General features: G+C 43.9%; 1 protein-coding gene across 1 annotated transcript in view; it reads left to right on the top strand.

The window, feature by feature from the left end:
* Positions 1–2,409: 2,409 nt before the first annotated feature.
* Positions 2,410–25,184, top strand: part of LOC131500226 (zinc finger protein 45-like) — a 32,224-nt gene continuing 9,449 nt past the window's right edge. The window contains exons 1-4 of the mRNA XM_058709080.1: positions 2,410–2,721; positions 18,227–18,380; positions 18,473–18,545; positions 20,826–20,876. Of these exons, the coding sequence (XP_058565063.1) occupies positions 20,862–20,876 (15 nt within the window). The 5' untranslated portion in view covers positions 2,410–2,721; positions 18,227–18,380; positions 18,473–18,545; positions 20,826–20,861. The remainder of the gene's footprint in view (positions 2,722–18,226; positions 18,381–18,472; positions 18,546–20,825; positions 20,877–25,184) is intronic.

Genomic DNA, 25,184 nt, shown 5'->3' with positions numbered 1-25,184 from the left:
GAGTCCCAGAAGAAGAAGAAAAGAGAAAGGGGACAGAAGGTTTTCTTTGAAGAGATTATAGCTGAAAAATCCCCTAATCTCAGGAAAGAAACAGACATACAAATTCAGGAGGCACAGAGAACTCCCATCAAAATAAACAAAAACAGGCCAAGACATACTGTAGTTAAATTTGCAAAATATAGTGATAAATAAAAATTCCTAAGAGCAACAAGACAAAAGAAGTCCCCAACTTATAAGCAAAGACCCAGAAGGCTTTGCCAAATCTCTCTACAGAAACTTGGCAAGCCAGAAGGAAGTGGCATGATATATTCAGCATGCTGAATGGGAAAAATCTACTGCCAAGAGTACTCTAGCCATCAAGGCTATCATTCAGAATAGGAAGAGAGATAAAGAATTTCCCAAAGAAAAACTGAAGGAGTTCCTGACCACTAAACCAGCCCTGCAAGAAATACTAAAGGGGACTCTTTGAGTGGGAAGGAAAGACCCAAAGTGACAAAGACTGGAAAAGAATAGAGAAAATCTCCAGAAACAATGACAAAATAAGAAATAAAATGGCACTAAATACGTATCTATCAATAATTACTCTGAATGTAAATTGACTGAATGCTCCAATTAAAAGACATAGGGTATCAGAATAGGTAAAAAACAAAAAGCAAAAACAAGACCCATCTATATGTTCCCACAGGAGACTCATTTTAGACCTAAAAACATCTGCAAATTGAAAGTGAGAGGATAGAGAAATATTTATCATGAAAATCGTTGTCAATAGAAAGCCAGAGTACCAATACTTCTATCAAACAAACTAATTTTATTAAAAAAAAAAATTTAATGTTTATTTATTTTTGAGACCGAGCATGAGAGCAATACCCCAAATATATAAAGAACTCATACAACACAACAACCACAACAATAACTAATATGATTTATAAAAATGGACAGAGGAACTAAACAGACGTTTTTCCAAAGAAGACATCCAAATGGCCAACATGTACATGAAAAGATGCTCAACCTTGCTAATCATCTGGAAAGTGCAGATCAAAACCACAGAGATATCATCTCACACATGTTAGAAGGGCTATCACAAAGAAGACAAGAGATAACAGGTGTTGGTAAAGATGTGGAGGTAAGGGAACCCTTGTACACTGTTGGTGAGAATATAAATTGGTTCAGCCACTATGGAAAACAATATGAGGTCCCTAAAAAATTATAAATAGAAGTACCATATGATATAGCAATTTTACCTCTGGAGATTTAACCAAAGGACATGAAAATAGGAGTTTTAAGAGATACCTGCACTCCCATGTTTCTTGCAGCCAAAGTATGGAAACAATCCAAGTGTCTGTCAACAAATAATTTGTGGTATATATACAGTGGAATATTATTCAGCCATGAGAAAGAAGGAAACGCTGCTGTTTGGGACAACATGGATGGACCTTTAGGGCATTATGCTGAGTGAGATATGTCAGAGAAAGACAAATACTGTATGATATATCATATGTGGAATCTAAAAAGGGCAAATTCATAAAAGCAGAGAATTTGATGGTTACCTCTGATGGTTACCAGAGGCTGGGGTGGGGGTGGGAGAATTGGGGATATGCTGTTTGGAATATACAAACTTGGAAATAGTAGATGAAGAAATCCTATAGAGCGAATGCACAGCATAGTGATTATAGTTAAAAATAACTGTATTATAACCTTCAAAGTTGCTAAAAGATTAGATATTAATTGTTTTCATCACAAAAAAGAAATGACTAAGGGAGGTGACAAGTGTTAGCTAAGGCTAAGGTGGTAATCACATTACAATAGGTAAATGTATCAAATCAACATGTTTTACACCTTAAACTTATACAATATATATGCCAGTTACATTTCAATTAAATAGAGCAAAAATTATATATGATTCCTTAATTTGAATTCAAAGAGTTTTTAAAAAGACATTGTATAGGGTGGACACTATTCTATATTTCCTCCAATTCCCTGCCAATGCAAGAAAAAATTCCTAACGTCTTTCCTAAAGCGAAGGTAAAGCGGAAAAGTTTGCTGCTTCTGTTTTATATCCTATTGGATGGTTGCATCTCCTTTTTAATGGTTTCTTGGTCACAGGTGAATCCAGGCCCATGTAATAACGACTTGTTGAGTGCAGCTCAGGCGTCACTTTTCTGATCTCTGTTTTTACCTAACCCATAGCACGCCTTTGCAATTATTTTACTTTTGTTTCTCATATTTCCAACTATGTCACGTATGATAGGGAGGAGTGAGGGGAAAAATAGGCCAACAAAGTTCCACAAACACCGAAGGGCTTATTTAGACTTCACCTGCTAATTCAAAAGGAAATTGCAGGCGGGCGGGAAGCTCAGCCCTTCAGAGGATTCTGGGATGTGTAGTCTACACGCTTTCTGGGATTGGGACACTTTCGCTCCGGGAAAGCGCGGATGTCTTTGCTCCGCTCGAGAAATAAGAGCGTATAAAACAGTGCTCCGCATTTTCGGACGCATTTCTGCCACCGGGGGTTAAGAATGAGAAGCGCTTTCCTTTCGTGGACTCTGGGAATTGGATTCAGGCTGTGGGTCTCGGAGCCGGCTTCTCAGTCTCACACGGAGGCGGGACAGGGCCTCGGGTTGCTCTCGGGGATGTTGGGAAATGTAGTCCAGGAGCTCCGCGTTGTTGGAGGTATTTCCGCTGCGGGAGGTTAAGATCGCGGCCTTCATTTCTCTCGGGGAGGTGAGTGATACCCGCGACCCCGCGACTTCTTTTAACTTTTGATCTGGTAGTGGAGTCAGCCGCGCCACGCCCTCGGGCCCGGGGGAGGAAAAGCCTCGGCCAACGGCAGAGAGCAAGGTTAAGGGACCGGGGCGGCCGCTTGCCTTCCCCTCCCCTCGCCCTAGCCTGTGCGTTTGGGGCGGTTCGCGAGTCCCCCCCCCCCCCCCCCCCTCCCCGGCCTGGAGGCGGACCTAGATCCGCAGGGTTTGAGGGTCTTCCAGCTCTCCGCTGCCCTGCCCGGCTCACCTTCCGCACGCTGTGTCACTTCCTTAATCTTTCTGTGCCTCACTTTGCTTTTTTTTTTTTTTTTTAAAGAAAAAAAATTTTTTAATGTTTATTTATTTTTGAGACAGAGCATGAACGGGGGAGGGGCAGAGAGAGAGGGAGACACAGAATCGGAAGCAGGCTCCAGGCTCTGAGCCATCAGCCCAGAGTCCGACGTGGGGCTCGAACTCAGGGACTGCGAGATCATGACCTGAGTTGAAGTCGGACGCTCAACCCACTGAGCCACCCAGGCGCCCCTCAGTTTGCTTTTTTTGCAAACGGTGATATTACCAGTACCTACTTTACACATTTGTTTTGAGAATTAATGGTATAATACAAGTAACAGGTTTAGAGCTATTCAGCCGTGTGGCAAGGTGTTAGCTGTGAATATACACTCTGTGATAGTGATCAGGAAGGTGTGTCTCTGGAAGCTTTTCGAAGTGGCCCTGGCCCTTCTTTCTGATCCGTATGGGAAAGGAGGCTGAGCCTGGACTACTTCTGACTCGTTTAATAAGAAAGTGCGTCACCCCCGGATTATTTTCTGCGGTTTTAACAGGGCCACAGACAAGATGATAGTATCTCGGCCTCCTTTTTTTCCGCTTTCTTGACTTCTAAAAGAGGGCTCCTGGCAGCAAAGCCCCACCGAGACGGAACTTAACATTCCTCTTCCTTTTCTGCTGTGGGAGAAGATACTTCATTCATTAACAAAATGTTTCCGTTACAAGGGTGCTCAGTTAAACAGTTGGGAAAATCTATAGAATACGTACAGGGCACGAATAATGGTCATAATGATTAAACGTTGAGCACTAAGTGTCATCCTAAGGGCTTTATAAAAATTAACACATACAGTTTCCACAAAGCCCTTATGAAGTGAATACTGTTATAACCTGTATTTTACAGCTGAGGAAATGGAGGCAGAGGAGCATAAGTTACTTATCATATGTCACACTGCTAGTAGGAGCAGGGGGATTTGAGTGCAAGGTGTGTGTTCCTTATGTCTGCGGATAGATATCCTTGGTCCCAAAGTGTAAAGTCCCCAAGTTGGAATTAGGGCACAAAATAGAAATATATGCTACGTAAGTATTTAACTATAGGAAACTGCCTGCAGAAGAGTCATTCGGGATCAAGTTGTGGAGTTTCGTTGGACTTTTATTGCAGTGGAATTTGAAATCAGCATTTGTGAGTTTGGACTTCTTTATAAAATTTTGGAAGCATTCTCATTTAGTTTTATTTCAGAGAGTATTTGTAATTCATGTTCTCATTATGGGAGATATGCACAATCAGGGGCGCCTGGGTGGCTCAGCGTGTTAAGCTTCTGACTTTGGCTCTGGTCATGATCTCACAGTTGGTGAGTTCGAGCCCCACCTCAGGCTCTCTGCTGTCAGCACCCAGCCTGCTTTGGATCCTCTGTCTCCCTCTCTCTCTGCCCTTCCTCTGCTCATTCTCTGTCTCAAAATGAATAAATACATACATAAAGAAGATAGGCACACTTACTGTAGGGAATTCAGAAAATATAGAATCTATAAAGCATTAAGAAGAACTCAAAAAAAACACCTCATAGTACTACAAAATAGACAGTGTTTAACATTTTAATGCACTTCTGTTTAGTAGTTTTTAATTGTGTATTTTATGAAATTGTTATCACACTATTCATAGTTACTACCTTAAGTCTTTACTATGAAAATTTCCAAACATACCCAAAGTGTAATGTAATGAACTCCTATGTAACCATCCCCCTGATTCAGTCCTTGCTAATTTTGTTGCTTCTCTGCTTCCCATGTACACATTTTGTTCTTCGTGAGTATTTAAAAAAATTTTTTTTAATGTTTATTTTTGAGAGACAGAGCAGGAGCAGGGGAGGGGCAGAGAGGGAGGGGGAGACAGAGTCAGAAGCAGGCTCCAGGCCCTGAGCTGTCAGCACAGAGCCTGATGTGGGGCCCAAACTCACAAACCACGAGAGATCATGAGCTGAGCCACCCAGGCGCCCCTCTCCTTGAGTATTTTATTTTATTTATTTAAAATATATAACTCTTGATTTATTTTCTGTCTCCTGTTGGCTGTAGGGACCACTGTTTCCTGGACCTCATCATACTTTATTCAGAGTGCCTAGCATGAGGTGATCAGAGAAGAGTTATTCAGTGAGTGTGATTCACATAGCATTCCAAAAGGGAGCCGCAGCCTGGGATTAGAGGACAAAATAGAAAGATAATCTGGGCAGTTGGGTGACTCAGTCAATTAAGCGTCTGACTTTGGCTCAGGTCATGATCTCACAGGTCATGAGTTCAAGCCCTGCATGGGGCTCCACGCTGTCAGCTTTGGATTCTGTCTCCCTCTCTCTCTGTGCCCTTCCCCCACTCATGCTCTCTAATGTTCTCAAAAATAAACGGTAAAAAAAAAAAAAAGATAATCTCTATCCACATTCGTTGTCTTTTATCTCACTCGGGGTGGGCTATAGAATACATCAGTGCAGAAGTTGATGTACAGTTATGAGTAATATGTTATGATCTAAAACAGATGTCCTTAGAAACAAATCGGTGTTAATGTTTCGGTTTTTGTTTGTTGCGTGGAGATCATTAGGGGGGCGATTAGAATAGCTAACATTTGTTGGGCAGCTCTCATGACTTGGAGAATTTCTAACGCTTTACACGTGTTAACTCACTTATTTTTCACTACAATGCCATCATTATTATTCGCATTTTAATGGTGAATAGACAGGCAGAGACAATTGAATAAATGACCTGGTGGCACAGTTGGCGGGAAGCAGAACCAGGGTCAAACTTCAGCAGCTAGGTTTGAAACCCAGCTCAAGCACTCCGTGACTGGATAACCTTGGGCACATTATTTAACTTCTGTGTGCCTCACTTTTCTAACCGGTCCAGTAGGGATAGCAGTACCTCCCTCCTAAGGCTTTTGTGAAAATTAAAAGAGCCATCTATGTGGGGTCCCTGGGTGGCTCAGTTGGTTGGGTGTCAGACTCTCGATTTCAGCTCAGATCATGATTCCAGGGTTGTGGGATCGAGCCCCGTGTTGGGGTCCATGCGGAGTATGAAGCCTGCTTGAGATTCTCTTTCTCTCTCCCCCTCTCCCCCTTTCCCCTGCTTGTTCTCTCTCATGCTCTTTCTCTCTAAAATTAAAAAAAAAAGGGGGGGGGCGCCTGGGTGGTTCAGTCAGTTGAGCATCTGACTTCGGCTCAGGTGATGATCTCACGGTTGAAGAGTTTGAGCCCCGCATCAGGCTTTGCCCTGCTAGCACGGAACCTGCTTCAGATTCTCTGTCTCCTGCTCTCCGTGCCCCTCCCCTGCTAATGCTTTCTCTCTCCCTCTAAATAAACATTAAAAAATTATTTTAGGGGCGCCTGGGTGGCTCAGTTGGTTGAGTGCCGCACTTCGGCTCAGGTCATGATCTCATGGTTCGTGGATTCGAGCCCCGTGTCGGGCTCTGTGCTGACAGCTCGGAGCCTGGGGCCAGCTTCAGATTCTGTGTCTCCCTCTCTCTCTGCCCCTTCTAGGCTCACACTCTGTCTCTCTCTCTCAAAAATAAACAGACATTAAAAAATTTTTTTTAAATTATTTTAATTAAAGATTTAAAAGAGCTATGCTACGTAAAGTGCTTGAAATAGTGCTTGGCATGTTGTAAATCCTCCATGTGTTACAGACTGAAGTTATCTTACCATTATAGATGACTTTACAACATGGAGAATGCAGCCAGTTATTGAAAGGGCAAAAGGAGATTTTAAGGTATTCGTTTTTTTCATGCACCTTCTGCTTTCACTACTTCGGTTCTATCATTCAGCTGAACAGAAATGGTTAGTTTCTGTAATAACCACTGGTTAAACTTGCAACTGACATGAATCTGCTGTCTTTTGAACCTAGAGAGTCCCTGGGAGATGGTTATATGGGCTCTGTTGCTTTAAAAAGGTTCAAGTCTGCACTATCCAATATGGCAGCCGTCAGGCACATGTGACAGTTGAGCACTCGAAATGTCTGGTGCTGAGATGTGCTGTAAGTATAAACCATAAAATGGCTCAGGAATTTTTATAGCAATTTATAGCAGATTCAAGTGGTAATATTTTGGGTATATTGGGTTAAATAAAACATTGTTTAAATTAAGCCCATTTGGGGGCACCTGGGTGGCTCAGTCAGTTGAGCGTCCGACTTCGGCTCAGGTCATGATCTCGCGGTCTGTGAGTTTGAGCCCCGTGTCGGGCTCTGTGCTGAAAGCTTGGAGCCTGGAGCCTGCTTTGGATTCTGGGTCTCCTTCTCTCTCTGCCCCTCCCCCACTCATGCTCTGTCTCTCTGTCTCAGAAATCAATAAACATTAAAAAAAAATTAAAAATAAATAAATAAAGCCCATCTGCTTCTTACATTTTTTTAACATGGCTACTAGAAACATTTGAATTACACATGGGGGCACCCGTGTGGCTCAGTCGGTTAAGCTTCTTTCTCTTGATTTGAAGAGTCATGATCCCACAGTTTGTGAGTTCAGGGCCCACATCGGGCTCTGCGCTGACAGCGTGCAGCATGCTTGGGATTCTGCCTCCCTCTCTCTCTGCCTCTCCCCTGTTCTCTCTCTCTCTTCTCTTTCTCTCTCTGTCTCTCAAAGATAAATAAATAAATATTTTAAAAATAAAAAATAAATTACACATAGAGCTCGGATTACGTTTCTATTGGGCGGCGCTGATTTCAATAGAACCTCCATTTTCACTCTGGGGATCTGCCTGCAGGGGCATCTTACAACGGAGAGAAGCAGGGATTTGGGAAAGCAGGAGGCCTGGGTGCCAGGTCTCACCCTGCCCTTGACTTTCTGGGTGCCCTTGGGCAGTACAGAGAACTCCATGAGAGGCAGAATAGAATAATACAGTGGTTCTCAAACTTTGGTCATAGCAAAATCACGTTAGGGAACTCGATGCTGTTCTGCTCACTCCCTGTTCACGCTGTGTAGGAAGGAGAGTCCTTGTCCTTTGTAGGGTGAGATGCTGAATGGGTGACACGTGACACCGGGGAGGCGAGATGGGCAGCAGTTTACCCGCAGCCTTGTGGGGAGGACACTGCGTGTCCTACAGGGCCATCCAGGGGCCGGCACTCAGGAACAGAGCGAACCAGCAGGGGCCAGGGAGGTGGGTTTTGTAGTGACGAGGTACGGTGACCCTGGGCTCCTGCAGGAAGGTGTGGCCAGCCTGTCTGGCAGGGAGGTGAGACCTGTTAGGTTGATGACTGAGTAGTGTGCAGCTGGTCCGGTTAGTAGGGGGAATTGTGTCAGGTCTTAAGTTATAAAGGTGATTGAGTGGCAACATGGAGAGGTTGATGCCATTGAGAAAGAAGGTTTTTAATTCAGTTCCGCCAGAAACGAGAGACACAGCCTGCCACACAGGACCACATGAAGCCTGTCACACGCAGGGTCGGGAAGCAGAGAGGGCCTGGGCTCTGCTTTTATGACGATCGTGACAGGAAGTAACTTGGTGGAGACACCCACCTGGGGTACTAGTGAAAATAGGCTGGGCTCAGTGGTTGGGGGAATTCTATGACTCCTGCGTGCCCTCAGGAAGCTGGCTTTGGTTGACAGGCTGGCCTTGCGATTCAGCAGACTTATGGAGAGGTTGGAAATACCAGATGTCAAATAGCCAGTATAGAACCTAAAACCCTGGTTGATACATAGGGGGAGTAGCTGGGGTGGGAGCCTTTCCCCCCAGGGTCAGGGCCGTATCTGGAGACAGCAGAGGAACTCCTGGCTAGGCGTTTGGGCCCCAGGAAGCTCAAAGATGTCCAGGCAGCACCTGGAATTTCAGGCCCTACAATTCAGTTGCACACTGCAGTTTGAGAACCACTACACAAATAGGACAAGGGCCTGGGCCTAGGCGACCTGCTGCCTGGGTTCTTTAGTGCCTGGTTCAGTGTCCTGACTGGCCAATGAAACTGTGGCCTGGGACAATGGGAGGGGTGTAGAAATGCACTTGTCAGCCGCCCATGCCAGACCCGAGTTGATTAGTTGTGGCTGAGGCCTGAACCTTTTTGTTTGTTTGTTTTAAAGTTCCTTCTGAGTCTACTATGCTGCCTGAGTTGAGAATCAAGGTCTTAGTAGTAGATGAGGCTCTGGGTGAAAATCTTGACCCTTCCGTAGGGCACTGGTTAATCACGAGCCAAGCTACTTCTCTGTGCTCCATGTTCTTTATCTGTGAAATGGGGATAATCATTGTCTCAATTTCTATATTTGTGAAGATCAAATGACGTAGTGCATGTAAAGCATTCATGTAAGTAGCGCCTTGGTAGGTAGTAGGTCAGTTGCTGTGTCAGTTGCTGGAACTATTACTGGGAGTATTTTTATGAATGGTGTGGGGTTTCCTTGTGGGTAAAATTAGGTGCTTAGAGTTGCTCTTGGAGTGCTTTCTGATCTTAACAAATTCTAATCCTGTTGTTAGAACCCTAGAGAAAGAGAAGTTTGCAATTTGTGTTTACTTTCTTTAACTTTTTTGCTCTTAGGCAACAGGGCAGTCTGTTGTAGTTAGTAGAAAAGGTGGAGGTGAAAACCTCGAGTCCTGAATCTGATGGAAAATATCTGGAGGGCTGGGTTTGTTTGTTTTGTTTGTTTTTTGTTTTTTTAAATGTTTTATTTATTTTTGAGAGAGAGACACAGAGTGCAAGGTCGGGGGGATGCAGAGAGAGAGGGACACACAGAATCCAAAGCAGGCTCCAGGCTCTGAGCTGTCAGCCCAGAGCTCCACGCGGGGTCAAATTCACGAACGGAACCGTGAGATCTTGACCCGAGCCAAAGCCGGACGCTTAACTGACTGAGTCACCCAGGCACCCCTGGAAGGCGGTTTTTGACTGATACTACTCAAATAGTGACCCAGAAACCAACGGCATCAGCATCACCTGGGATATTGCTAAAAATGTAGATTCTCAGTCCAAATCCGTGATCTCCTGATTTAGAATTTCTGGGGTGAGACACACGTACCTGTGTCTTCCCAGAGTCCCCCAGGTGATTCATGGGACATTAAAATCTGAGAGGCACTGGTAGAGAGAACAGACTTGTGGCTTTTTAATAAAAACAATTTTGTTTCTCTCTGGCTGAATTCCGCATCCTTCAGATACCAGATAGCCACATGGCTCTCTCTCTCTCTCATGATTCAAGTCTCTGCTCAAATGTGGGAGAAGCCTCCATGACAGAAACTTATTCTGTAACGGCCCCTCCTTTCATCTCTTCTTCTCTCTCTTTTAAAATGATCATATGGTTTTTATTGATTGATTTTCAAATATCGAACCACCCGTGTAACAGGAATAAATCCCACTTGATCGTGGTGAATGACTTTTTAAATGTATTGTTGGATTTGGTTTGCTGATATATGCTGAGGATTTTTTGCATCTGTGTTCATCAGAGAGATTGGCCTGTAGTTCTCTCTTTTTTTGTGATGTCTTTGTCTGGTTTTGGTATTGGGGTAATGCTGTCCTAATAGAATAAATTTGGAAGTTTTCCTTCCTTTTCTGTTTTTTTGTTTGTTTGTTTGTTTTTTGTTTTTGGAGTAGTTTGAGAAGAAGAAGTATTAACTCTTCTTTAGATGTTTAGTAGAATTCAGGGTGCCTGAGTGGCTCAGTTGGTTAGGCATTTGACTCTTGGTTTCAGCTCAGGTCTTGACCTCACGGTTTGTGGGTTCAAGCCCTGTGTCAGGCTCTGCTGACGGCATGGAGCCTGCATAAGATTATTTCTTTCCTTCTCTCTCTGCCCCTCCCACACTCTCTCCCAAAAATAAACATTAAAAAAAAAAAATGTTTAGTAGAATTCACCTGTGAAGCCTTCTAGTCCTGAACTTTTGTTTTTTGAGAGTTGGTTACTGATTCAATTTCTTTGCTGGTGATAGGTTTGTTCAAATGTTCTGTTTCTTCCTGTTTCAGTTTTGATAGGTGATATGTTTCTAGGGGTTTGTCTATTTCTTCTGGGTTGTTCAATTTGTTGGCATATAGTTTTTCATAATATTCTCATGTAATTGTTCATATTTCTGTGGTTTTGGCTATTTCTCCTATGTCATTTGTGATTTTATTTGAGTCCTTTCCCGCACTTTTTTCTTTATAAGGCTGCTAGACATTTATCAATTTTATTGATTTTTTTTCCAAAGAACCAGCTACTGGTTTTATTTATCAGTTGTTTTCTTTTTCCATCATTTAGTTCTACTCTGATCTTTAATATTTCCTTTCTTCTGCTGGTTTTAGGTTTTATTTGTTGTTCTGTTTCTAGCTCCGTTAGATGTAAATCTGAGTTGTTTGAGATTTTTCTTCTTTTTTAAAAAAAAATATATTTTTTTTTACCATTTATTCATTTTTTGATAGAGACAGAGAGTGAGTGGGGGAGGGGTAGAGAGAGAGGGAGACAGAATCTGAAGCAAGCTCCAGGCTCTGAACTGAGAGCACAAAGCCCGATTCGGGGCTCGAACTCACGGACCGTGACATCATGACCTGAGCTGAAGTCGGACGCTTAACCGACTGAGCCACCCAGGTGCCCCAGAGATTTTTCTTGCCTCTTGAGGTAGGCCTGTATTTCTTTAAACTTCCCTCTTGGGGGCGCCTGAGTGGCTCAGTCGGTTTAGTGTCCGACTTCGGCTTACTTCATGATCTCAGGGTTCATGGGTGCAAGCCCAGTGTCGGGCTCTGTGCTGAAAGCTCAGCCTGCAGCCTGGTTGGGATTCTATGTCTCCCTCTCTCTCTGCCCCTCCCCTGCTCACGCTCTGTCTCTCTCTCTCAGAAATAAATAAACATTAAAAAAAAAATTAAAAAAAAAAAAGACTTTTAAACTTCCTCTTGAACTGCTTTTGCTGCATCCCAAAGGTTCTGAACAGTTGTGTTTCCGTTTTCATTTGTTTCCATGTACTTTTGGATTTCTTCTTTTATTTCCTGTTTGACCCGTTCATTGTTCAGTAGCATGTTATTTAACCTCCCATGTATTTGTGGTCTTTCCAGGTTTTTCCTTGTGGTTGACTTCTGGTTTCATAGAGTTGTGGTCAGAAAGATGCATGGTATGACTTACTGAATTTATTAAGGTTTGTTTTGTGGCCTTAAATCTGATCTCTTCTGGAGAATGTCCCACGTGCACTTGAAAAGAATGTGTATTGTGCTGTTTTAGGATAGAATGTTTTGAATATATCTGTTAAATCCATCGTTCCAGTGTGTCATTCAGTGCTATTGTTTCCTTGTTGATTTTCTGTTGGGATGATCTATTCATTGATGTAAGTAGGGTGTTAAAGTCCCCTAGTATTATTGTATTATTATGGATTAGTACCTTTATGTTTGCTAATAACTGTTTTAGGTATTTAGGTACTTTCATATTAGGTGCATAAATATTTACAATTGTTATATTGTTGGATTATCCCCTTTATTATTATATAGTACCCTTCTTTGTCCCTTGTTACAGTCTTTGTTTTAAAATCCATTTTGTGGGGCGCCTGGGTGGCTCAGTCGGTTAAGCGTCCGACTTCAGCTCAGGTCACGATCTCGTGGTCCGTGGGTTCGAGCCCCGCGTCGGGCTCTGGGCTGACGGCTTGGAGCCTGGAGCCTGTTTCCGATTCTGTGTCTCCCTCTCTCTCTGCCCCTCCCCCATTCATGCTCTGTCTCTCTCTGTCTCAAAAATAAATAAAGGTTAAAAAATTAAAAAAAAAATAAATAAAATCCATTTTGTATTTAGGGTATTGCAATTCCAGTTTTCTTTTGACATCCATTTGCATGATAAAGGTTTCTCCATCCCCTCACTTTTTAAAACATTAATTAATTAATTAATTAATTATTTTTATTTTTTAAGTAAGCTTCATGCCCATCATGGAGTCCAACACAGGACTTGAACTCATGACCCTGAGATCAAGACCTGAGCTGAGATAGTCAGACATTTAACCAACTGAGCCACCCAGGGGCTCCACCATCCCCTCACTGTCAGTCTGCAGGTGTCCCCTCACCTTCAGTGTTTAGGTGTCGGTCTCCTGTAAGCAGCATATAAATGGGTCTTATTTTTTTTAACTTTTCTGTCACCCTGTGTCTTTTGATTGGAGCATTGAGTCCATTTGCATTCAGAGTAAATATATATTTATTGCCATTTTATTACCTGTTCTGTTATTGTTTCTTAAGGTTTTCTCTGATCCTTTCTTGTCTTTCTCCCTTTTGTGGTTTGGTCATTTTCTTTAGTGCTGTATTTGGATTGCTCTGTCTTTATTCTTTGCATACTTATTAGTGGTTTTTCATTTGTGGTTACCATTAGGTTTGTATATGATCTCTTTTGCATATAGCAGTCTGTATTAAGTCGATGGCCTTTTATGTTTGAACCCATTCTTTTCTCCTCTCCTCCCCACATTTTAGGTCTATGGTGTCATGTTTTACATCCTTTTCTTTTGTGAGCTCCTTTTTTTACCTTTATTTTACAGAAGTAGTCAATTTTTACTGCTTTTGTGTTCCTACCTTCTTACTGTCACTTTTGGTACTTCCTTTCCACTCAGAGAGTCCCCTTTAATGTTTCTTGCAGGGCTGGTTTAGTGCTCATGAACTTCTTTAGTGTTTGTCTGGAAACCTCCTTATCTCTCCTCCTGTCCTTTTTTTTTTTTTTTTTTTTAGAGAGAGAGAGTATGTGGATGGGGGAGGGACAGAAAGAGAGGGAGAGAGAGAATCTTAAGCAGGTTCAGTCCCCTGCGGTGGGCTCCACGACCCTGAGATCATGACCTGAACCAAAATCCAGAGCTGGACGCTCCACTGACTGAGCCACCTAGGTGTCCCTCTCCTTCTATTCTGAATGACAACCTTGCTAGATAGAATATTCTTGGCTGTAGGTTTTCTCCAGTCAGCATGTTGAATATAGAACGTCACTCCCTTCTGGCTTGGAAAGTTTTGTTTTGTTTTCTTTTCTTTTCTTTTTTCTTTTCTTTTTTCTTTTCTTTTCTCGTCTTTCTTTTCTTTTCTTTTCTTTTTTAAACTTTTAACGTTTATTTATTTTTGAGACAGAGAGAGACAGAGCATGAACAAGGGAGGGGCAGAGAGAGAGGGAGACACAGAATCCGAAGTAGGCTCCAGGCTCCGAGCCGCCAGCCCAGAGCCCGACGCAGGGCTCGAACTCACGGACTGTGAGATCATGACCTGAGCCGAAGTCAGACGCTCAACCAGCTGAGCCACCCAGGTGCCCCTCTTTTCTTTTTTTAAAGTTTATTTATTTTGAGAGAGAGAAAGAGAGAGACAGAATCCGAAGCAGAGTCCACGAGGTCAGTGCAGAGCCCGACACGGGGCTTTGACCCACAAACTGTGAGATCACGACCTGAGCTGAGATCGAGAGTCAGATGCTTAACCAACTGAGCCACTCAGGTGCCCCGGGCTTGGAAAATTTCTGCTGAAAATCCCTTGATAGCCTTATGGGGTTTCCCTTGTTCATAACGGTCTTCTTTTGTCCTGCTGCTTAAAATTTTTTTTTTTAATTTTGTATGTTTTGCCATTTTAGTTACAACATGTCTTGGTATGGATCTGCTCTTGTTGATTTTGTTGGGCATTCTCTGTGCCTCCTGGTTCTGGATATCTGTTTCCTTCCCCAGATTAGGGAAGTTTTCAGCTATTATCTCTTCAAATAAATTTTCGGCCCCCTTTTCTCTTCTTCTGGAACGCCTATAATGCAAATGTTGCTAATGTGTGATGGAGTCGTAGAGTTCCCTAAGTGTATTCTTGTTTTGCATGATTCTTTTTTCTCTCTTTTGTTCAGCTTGATTGCTTTCCATTACTCTTTTAGGTCATTAATTCGTTCCTCTGCTTCTTCCAGCCTGCTCTTCCTTCCTTCCATTAAGCGTGTTTCTCATTTCATTCATTGAGCCCTTAATCTCCATGTTATTCTTTATCTCTGTGATAATGGTCTTAACTGAAGTCTTTCACTCTTTTCTCAAGTCCAGTGAGTATCTTTATGATCATTACTGTAAATTCTCTATTAGGCATGTTACTTGAATCTGTGTCACTTCTGTCGCTGGCCATGGGCTTGTTCTGGTCTTTTGTTTGGAACAGATTCCTCCGTGTTCTCATTTTGTCTGAGTCTCTGCGCCTGTTTCTCGGTGTTAGGAAAGTCAGCTACATCTCCTGTAGTTGATGGTTATGGGCTCACGAAGAAGAGGTCCTCCAGTTCCTGCAACGTAGTGTCCTCTGTTTTCCCAGGGCCTGGTGCTTCCGGAGTGTCTCCAGTGTGTGCTGTGTGCACTCTGCTTGGTTTAAGCAAGAGCTTAAATTTAAAGAGTGTCAGTGCTGCTCTGGTTCCTGCAGGTGGCTCTGTGTTTATGCTAAGGGGCGGGGGATGAAAATGGCACCTGCCAGCTTCTTTGTTTCGGGAGGGCCTCTCCGTGAATGCTGCCTCTCTGGAACACACTCCGAGATGAGCTAATAACCTCCCCACTGTGTGTGCCCCAGGCGCGCTTCAGATTGCTGTTGCCACGTTGTGTGTCTGTGGTCTGGTTCTGTGCTGCCTTCTCTCCGAGAGCAGTCCCGGTGTCTCCTGGCTGTCCCCAAGCCAAGCCTGCTGACCTTTAATACTCCAGGCTTTTAGGGCGCCTGGGTGGCTCAGTCAGTTAGGCGTCCGACTTTGGCTCAGGTCGTGATCTTGTGGTTCATGGGTCCGGGCCCCCTTGGGGCTCTGTGCTGACAGCTCAGAGCCTGCAGCCTGCTTCGGGTCCTGTGTCTCCCTCTCTCTGCCCCTCCCATGCTTACTCACGATCTCTGTGTGTGTGTTTTTCTGTATCAAAAGCAAATAAACACTGAAATGAAACAAAACAAAAAAACCCCACCAGGCTTTCAGCCTCGCTGGTTGCAAGAACTCACGAAATTCAGCTTCTCTTTCTTTCCAAGCTCTGGGGATTCATTGTCCCTGTGCGCTCCCCTGCGTGCCAGTCTGTCCCTCGCCTTCTGTGCAACTGTGCCTCCCCCTTCACCGCTGAGGCCATCATCTGTTTCTCTCCAAAACTGCATCTCCACACTTCCTAACGTCTTCAGCCGGGCTTCTCCTCCACCCTTAGTGGAGTTTGTGCTACCATTGTTCAGGTTGATTTCTGGGGTATTTACGATGGTTTCGTAGTTACCTAGTTGTGTTCGTGGGAGGAGGCGAGCTTAGGGTCCTCCTACTCCGTCCCCATCTCCCCCTCTCCAAGAAGGAGGTGATTCTTGACGTGGCTCTCCTAACAGTGCTCTCTGGCCCCAGCCACTTCCCCCTCGAGTCTCTCTGCTGAAAGAGTAATCTGTTTCCAACACAGAAGGAATCTTTTTACCCTCCCTTCCTCAAGGCCTTTGCTGCTTTCCTGCTGAAATGCAGATAAAACTGGGACGCACCTCACCAGAGTTTGTTTTTTTATGTTTACTTTTGAGAGACAGAGGCAGAGTGTGAGCAGGGGAGGGGCAGTGAGCGAGGGAGACCCAGAATCCGAAGCAGGCTCCAGGCTCTGAGCTGTCAGCACGGGGCTTGAACCCACAAACCGTGAGACCATGACCTGAGCCGAAGACAGACGTCTAACTGAGCCACCCAGGCGCCCCACATCACCATAATTTGAAGCCTGCTTACCTGCTTATCTGTTGCTGCCTCTTGTTTGTATTCACTCCCATCATAACATATGTTCTCATGAGGTTTTCTAGTGATTCTGCTTCTTTTGGGCTAACAGAACTCCATCATCCCCCACAGCTCAGCTAAAGCCATGTTTATGTAGGACCTGCTGTGTGGGCTGTGGGGCACCAGACCCTGTGCCCTACTCTGCCCTGTGGCACTGTGTGATCACCAGACCGTGAGCCAGTTGGCACTGGGTAATTGTCTTCCTTTCAGGGAGGTTTCCCTGAGTGTTCAGTGAATTAATAAACTCAGTTATTTAATGAAGAGTTTATAAATTAGCCTAATGCTTAACTATGTAGGCAGTGGGTTGGTGGTTCTGAATATTTTGATGGACACATTCTGTGGATTTTGTATCAGAAGTTCATGTAGGCACTGACTGTGAAGAGCAGACGTCACCTTCTAAGATGGCATTTAAGAAAATTCAGAGGCTCTTTTCCTTCCACAGATGACCTTGGTCTTGCAAATATCGTGAAAGAGCCGGAGGAAAGAGTTAGAAATAAAACCCCCACTCTCCAAATCCTCCCAACTGGGATCAGCCTCAAAATTTTACAACTCAAAAAAAAAAAAATCTTAGACCAATGAGTCTTGTCTTCCGTGTGCCTCCGCCTGTCTGCCTGGTGGCAGGTTCATTCGTCAAGACACTGACGCTGACTGCTGAGTGACTCCTGAGCAGTTTCTGTTACAAGCACTGTTTCAGGTGCTTGAGCTGTAAAGCTGGGTAGGTGTTAATGACGAGGTTGATTTACCGATTATGTTCCTCCCCCCAGTAGGTGATGGAAAGATCTCCCCACGGAGCCCTCTTAACGAACAGAAGTTGTTGGGCAAGCAGTCAGAACCAAGTGAATCACAAATCCCGGAAGGGTATTTCTTCCAAGATTAGGAAGTTTTCCACTGCCCTTTCCCATACTAGCGTTCTTGTATCTAAAGATGGAGCAGTCACTAATAGTAATTAATAAATTGTCCAGCAGTGAACCAGTAATAATCCGTTAACCTGAGTACTTTCAGCTTCCACCCGCCCCAGAATCAGAATCCTACCCTGAGAGCTACAAGGAGAACTTGTATTCAGGCCACCAGTGTGGTTGGGTGGGTCGTTCACTGCCCCGGGGGCTCTCGCCTGGAAGGGGAGTGGTCTCTGGAATCTAGCCCACGCACTGCTCAGCAAACAGTGCTCAGCTGCATCCACCCTGAGGAAAGGGATGGGCGGGGGGGGGGGGGGGGGTCCTTGACGGTTCCATGTAAAGCGGCTATATGGGTAACCCGTATTGAATGTTTTAGCTGCAGACTCTGTTTCAAATGTTTGATGGATAGTCACGTAGGCTGAGTGCCCTTCCCCTGAGGTTGGTAGTATTATTGTTGTCATTATCATTATCGTTTGCAATTTATAGATTGGAATTTGAGGCACAAAGTAGTAGCAAGTTGGGGATGCCACCGTTCCCGTCCTGATCGTCTGATTCCAGAGCCTACGCCCTTCACGACTCTGTTCTCTTCTTCCTCAACTAGATCCTGTGGCTTCAGAGTCCTCCCCCTGTTTCTGTGTCTATCATCCCCAGCTCTCGGGCTCTCGTGTCCCTTTCTGTGAGACCTTAGAGTCCCGTCTGCTTGTTTTTGTCTTTACAAACCACAGAGGGACAAGACCTAGAATGCTGGTTCTGGGGTGAGAGCTGGATTCCGATTCCGCCCCTGCATCTTGACCTTACCAAGCCCCAGCTTCCTCGTCTGTTAAATAGGAGCGACTGTCCTCATCATCATCGTTGATTGAGAACTTCCTAAAATGCCAGGTACAAAGCCAAGGGCATTGCGTGGATCTGCTTATTTATTCTCCCACAATACTCCTATGACTGAAATTCTGTTTTTATCTCCTTGTTAATAGCTGAGGATGGGCTCAGACGTGTAGGTGATTGGACCAAAGTCACACGACTTGTACAAGAGTAGCTTCCTCACAGGTACGTGGGTAGCACCTCGGTGAAACTGCGTGTACCAAGCGCTCTGCCAGGTCCCTGACGTGTACTCGGCGCCTATGTAATGTCACACATTGCCATTTTTGTTGTTTCTAACCATTTTCTACGATTACTGTAGCTTGTGAGTTCGAATGACCTATTGATTGCCTAACTTACACTTAAACGAATCTTGCAGGGTCATAGGCTTTTATTAATTTGTCTTCCATCTTCATGATAGTTTATACATACATATGTGTGTGTGTGTATATATTTTAATTAATTTATTTATTTTAAGAGAGGGAGAATGTGAGCAGGGGAGGGGCAGAGAGAGAAGGAGAGAGAGAGAACCCCAAGCAGGCTCCAAGCGGTCAGCACAGAGCTCGACACGGGGCTCGAACCCGCGAACGTGAGCTCACGACCTGAGTCGAAACCAAGAATGGGACGCTTAACTGACTGAGCTGCACAGACGCCCCTTGATATGGAGTCCTTTTTAAGGCCCTACTGTGAAACAGAGTCAACTTTACAAGATCTCATATCTTTCAAAAACCAGTCGTCCATAAAAACAAAACAAAACAAAACAGTTGTCTGCATAGCCAAATTCACAGAAAGTAGAATAGTGGTGACCAAGGGTAGAGGGGAGGGGTGATGGGGAGCTGCTGTTTAATGGATACAGAGGTTTAGTGGAGGGTGGTGAAAAAATTCTTGAGTTGGATGGTGGTGCTGGTTCACAACAAGAGGAATGCATGTAATGAACCGTACAGTACTTTAAAATGGTTTAAAATGGTAAATTTGGTGTTATGTATATTTTACACAGGGAAAAAAGTTATCCACGTAATCTTAAATATTACTGCAAAGACATCGTGTTAAGAATGACCGACCAAGACAGGGCGCCCGGGTGGCTCAGTCATTTGAGCATCCGACTTCGGCTCAGGTCATGATCTCGTGGTTTATGGGTTCGAGCCCCACGTCGGGCTCTGTGCTGACAGTTCAGAGCCTGGAGCCTGCTTCGGAGTCTGTGTCTCTCTCTCTCTCTTTCTGCCCCTCCCCCACTCATGCTCTGTATCTCTCTGTCTCAGAAATAAATAAACATTAAAAAAAAAAAATTAAATCAATAAAAAAAGAATGACCGACCAAGAGAGAATACCATATTTCAGAGGTTACAGCTGGTTTTCATAGGACAGAACAACAGCCTCTAAAGACACCATTGATAGAAGCCATTTATGAGGACAGGTGTTTTTGTTTTGTTTTGTTTTTTTAAGGTTTTGTTTGTTTTTTTTTTAACGTTTATTTATTTTTGAGACAGAGAGAGACAAAGCATGAACGGGGGAGGGTCAGAGAGAGGGAGACACAGAATCTGAAACAGGCTCCAGGCTCCGAGCTGTCAGCACAGAGCCCGACGCGGGGCTCGAACTCACGGACCGCAAGATCATGACCCGAGCCGAAGTCGGCCGCTTAACCGACTGAGCCACCCAGGCGCCCCGGTGTTTTTTTTTTTTTTTTTTAATGTTTTTATTTATTTTTGAGAGAGACGTTGTGCGAGTGGGGGAGGGGCAGGGAGAGAGGGAGACACAGAATCTGAAGCAGGCTCCAGGCTCTGAGCTGTCAGCACAGAGCCCAGTGCTGGGCTCCATCCCACAAACTGCAAGATCATGACCTGAGCCACAGTCGGACGCTTAACCGACTGACCCACCCAGGCGCTTTGGGGACAGGTTTTATGTTAGCGAATATTACCTGCTTTTCTGCAGCTACTAAGAAAAAAGGTACTCTGAAAGGGTTCTGTGTGCTTTGTGCCTGCTGGTTTAATTCTTAAAACAGTCCTATGAGGTAGGCATTGTTAATCCCTCCATTTTTGCAGGTGAAGGAATTCAGGCACGGAGATATTAATAATTTGTCCAAGATTTCACAACTAATAAGTACCAGTACCATGAGCCTGAAACATTTGGCCCCAGAGACTGCTCTCTTAACTTGACTGTCAATTTCCACCTTCCCTAGGATCAGATTCATACCCTGAGAGTGACAAGGAGAACTTACATTAGGACCACCGTGTGTGCTTAGGTGGTTGTCCATTGTGCAGGGGCTCTCGGCTGAGGGGGTGGGTGAGTGGTCTCTGGAATCCAACCCACGCTCTGCTCATCGAGCCCCCTGAGGAAACGGCGCTTTTGCAAGTTCACATAAAGCATGAAACCTAGGTAGTGATGTATGTTAGCCATATGGGTTAGCGACAGTCTTGGCCAGACTCTGATGGTTTTGTTTTATCTTTCCTCTTCCCTTTTTTTGCCTTCTCAGGACTCAGCCCTTCCCTAGAAGTAGAAGGAGGACAAAATGACCAAGTTCAAGGTGAGTTGGGCTTCCTTTCTAGATTTGAAATTACTGTCTCATTTCTCAATGAATAGTTGCATCCTTGAAAACAGTAGATTAATAGGCATTTTAAAACCTCTTCTGTGCCAGAGGATCACTACTTCTTACTTTAGTGTGGTTTAATTTTTTGTTAATGTTATTTATTCTTGAGAGACAGCAAGCCAGGGAGGGGCAGAGAGAGAGAGAGACAGGATGCGAAGCAGGCAGTCCACGTTGTCAGTGCAGAGCCCAGCGTGGGACTCAAACTCACGAACTGCCAGATCATGATCTGAGCTCAAGTTGGATGTTTAACTGACTGAGCCACCCAAGAGCCGCTAATACAGTTTAATTTTTGTTACTTTATTTTATCTTTCATAACTTCATGAATAAAATAGAGGAGAAAAGTGAATAGCAGTGAAAAAAGCCTCCCTAATTTTACTACTATTTTCCTTATAAAAACTGTTTCCATTTTCCCATGTCCTTTCCCTCATAGGCATCGGTAACTGTATATATATTTTTTTAATTATTATTTTTTTTAACATTTATTTATTTATTATTATTATTTTTTTTATTATTTTTTTTTTTTTAATTTTTTTTTTTCAACGTTTTTTATTTATTTTTGGGACAGAGAGAGACAGAGCATGAACGGGGGAGGGGCAGAGAGAGAGGGAGACACAGAATTGGAAACAGGCTCCAGGCTCCGAGCTGTCAGCACAGAGCCCGACGCGGGGCTCGAACTCACGGACCGCGAGATCGTGACCTGGCTGAAGTCGGCCGCTTAACCGACTGCGCCACCCAGGCGCCCCTATTTATTTATTTTTGAGACAGAGAGAGACAGAGCATGAATGGGGGAGGGTCAGAGAGAGAGGGAGACACAGAATCTGAAACAGGCTCCAGGCTCTGAGCTGTCAGCACAGAGCCTGACGCAGGGCTTGAACTCATGGACCGCGAGATCATGACCTGAGCCGAAGTTGGATGCTTAACCGACCGAGCCACCCAGGTGCCCTGGTAACTGTATATTTTTAATAGTTACATAAAAATTCTCAGATTATGCCTTTTCTGATTAATACAAATATATTTTCTACATTTTTTTAATTTAATTTTTTTTTTTTACATTTAGTTATTTTTGAGAGACAGAGAGAGACAGAGCACGAGTAGGGGAGGGGCAGACAAAGAGGGAGACACAGGATCCAAAGCAGTCTCCAGGCTCTGAGCTGTCAGCACAGAGCCTGATGTGGGACTCGAACCCATGAACTGCGAGATCATGACCTGAGCCAAAGTCTGACGCTTAACCGACTGAGCCACCCAGGTGCCCCTATTTCCTACATTTTTTTTTTTTTTTTTTTTTTTATTTTTGGGACAGAGAGAGACAGAGCATGAACGGGGGAGGGGCAGAGAGAGAGGGAGACACAGAATCGGAAACAGGCTCCAGGCTCCGAGCCATCAGCCCAGAGCCTGACGCGGGGCTCGAACTCACGGACCGCGAGATCGTGACCTGGCTGAAGTCGGACGCTTAACCGACTGCGCCACCCAGGCGCCCCTATTTCCTACATTTTTAATGGCTGCATTATATTCCCTTATATTGATGTAGTCTGTGTGTATGTCTCATAACTTTTACCCCATTCACGGACATTCAGGTAGTTAAGAATTTTTACTATTTTATTTATTTTAATGTTTTATTTATTTTTGAGAGAGAGTGCAAGTCGGGGAGGGGCAGAGAGAGAGGGAGACAGGATCCCAAGCAGTGAGCAGTGACAGCAGTGAGCCTGATGTGGGGCTTGAACTCACAAACCATCAGATCATGGCCTGAGCCAAAGTTGGATGCTCAACCGACTGAGCCACCCAGGCGCCCCCAGAATTTTTACTATTTCAAAGGACATTGTTATGATGAGCACCAGCTATTGTACAGAAGTGCCGAATCACTGTGTCATATACCTGAGACTGATCTTACACTGTATGTTAACTAACTGGGATTTAACAAAAATTAAAAAAAATGAAAACTAGGAAAGTAAAATTATAATAAATTCTGATTTTTGACATACTTAAAAAAGAACATTGTAGTAACAGTTGGCCTAACGTAAACCATTTTCCTCAAAAAGGAATTTTGAGGGGTTTGCCATTTTTTGTTCTTAATGTTTTTAGGAATGTAAATTGAAAAAGTACCTTTGATAGGCAAAATCCTCAGGGATATTGTATGTAGAATACTTAGATATGACAGTGCAACCAGGTATAACTGATGCTTTGCACAGAGAGAACATTCTTCCATATTTTCCCATAAGAAAGCTAGATACTTGGGGCGTCTGGGTAGCTCAGTCAGTTAAGCATCCAACTTCAGCTCAGGTCATGATATTGCGGTTCACGAGTTCAAGCCCCACATCGGGCTCTGTGCTGACAGCTCAGAGCCTGGAGCCTGCTTCGGATTCTATGTCTCCCTCTCTTTCTACCACAACCCTGCTCACGCTCTGTCTCTCTGTTTCTCAAAAATAAATAAACATTAAAAAAAATTAAAAAAAAAAGAAAGCTAGGTTCTTTCTCATCCATGTCTGAATCCTATCATGTACATGTTTTATTTACTGATTTATATTTTTTTATTTGGGTATTGATTGATTTTTATCAAAGTAATAATGTGCTTTTTTTTCCCCTCCCTCTTTTTTATTCTTTTCAGTTTTTTATTTAAATTTTAGTTAGAATAGTGTTGGTTTCAGAAGTAGAATTCAGTGATTCATCACTTACATACCACACCCAGTGCCTTTCCCAACAAGTGTCCTCCTGTACCCATCACCCATCCAGCCCATCCCCCTCCCACATCCCTCCATCAACTGTCAGTGTGTTCTCTATCATGAAGAGTCTTTTATGGTTTGTTTCTTCCTCTTTTTCCTTTTTTTCCCCCTTCCATATGTTCATCTGTTTTGTTTCTTAAATTCCACATATGAGTGAAATCATATGGTATTTGTCTTTCTGCTACTTACTTACTAGCATAATACCCTCTGGCTCCATCCACGTCGTGGCAGATGGCAAGATTTCATTCTTTTTGATGGCTCAGTAGTATTCCATTAGAAGGTACTTAATTTTATAAAGTCCAGTAGCACAGGGAGACATTCCAGATGCTTTTCTTACTGCGTTTAGCTTCCGACTGACCTTAAGAGGCAGTACTTTGTCTCCTCTGCATTTTAATTACAGAGACACAGGATTGTAGAATTTCAGAAAACTGTTTAAGTTCACACAGGAAAGCAAAGGTCTAACTGATCCAAAAAGACTCCGTGGATTTTTATTTGGATAAAGAGGGAGGCAAGGGCAAATAATTCTCCAGTCAGGGTCTTGGCCCTTCTACATGCACTTGGTTGCCCTATGCATGGAAGACAGCACAGATAATACTGCCTCTGCATGGTCACTCTTCAGAGGCTCCTTCTTTAGGATCTCTGATGCTCATTCAGGACGCTTGGATGTGCAGGGCTCCGGCGATGAACACACAATTCTCATATGAAAAGTTAAGACAGGGGGCGCCTGGGCGGCTCAGTCGGTTAATCGTCCAACTTTGGGCTCAGGTCATGATCCCAAGACTTGTAACTTCAAACCCCGAGTCAGACTCTGTGCTGACAGCTCACAGCCCGGAGCCTGCTTCGGATTCTGTGTCTCCCTCTCTCTCTGCCCCTCCTCTGCCCTCATGCTGTCTTGCTGTCTTGCTGTCTCTCAAAAATAAATAAACATTAAAAATTTAAAAAAAAGAAAAGTTAAGACAGTACCGTGCATCAGCAATTCTTGACCGTGGGTGATCTTTGCCCCCAGGCAGTGTCTGGAAACATTTCTGGTGTCACCACTTGAGGGAGGCTTCTGGCTTCCAGTGCATAGAAGCCCGGGGTGCTGGTAAACATCCTGCGGTGCATGAGACAGGCCCCCGCCCCAACAACAAACATTATCTGGCCCAAAATGTGTGTCGTGTCAAGGTCGAGAAACCATGCAGTGCACGAAGCTATACAAGAACAATAGCAAAACGTGGGTGACAGTATTTAAATATGTTTAAAAAAAAAAAAAGCTTCAAATCTCTAATAGAAATTTTGCAGTCATAAAGTAAAACTCTGGTTGGACTATGAGCAAAGAACATTAACTGGCAATGTACTGAAGCAAAAAATAAAAGATGGCTAGTAAATATATGAAAATACGATAGCTCGTTAATTACCGAATTAGTACGAAAAGAACAAGTTGCTTTTTACTGATCAAATTTCTTAGGACTCAGAAACACTGGTTATATTCAGTGTTGCATATGATGTGGAGAATCAGGGATATTTATATTCTCTTGGGGGAAGCATA

The sequence above is a fragment of the Neofelis nebulosa genome, chromosome 17 (assembly GCF_028018385.1).
Source record: "Neofelis nebulosa isolate mNeoNeb1 chromosome 17, mNeoNeb1.pri, whole genome shotgun sequence".
Classification (NCBI taxonomy): Eukaryota; Metazoa; Chordata; class Mammalia; order Carnivora; family Felidae; genus Neofelis; species Neofelis nebulosa.
The sequence above is the reverse complement of the archived record's forward strand: the minus strand, read 5'-3'. Positions and strand labels throughout refer to the sequence as shown.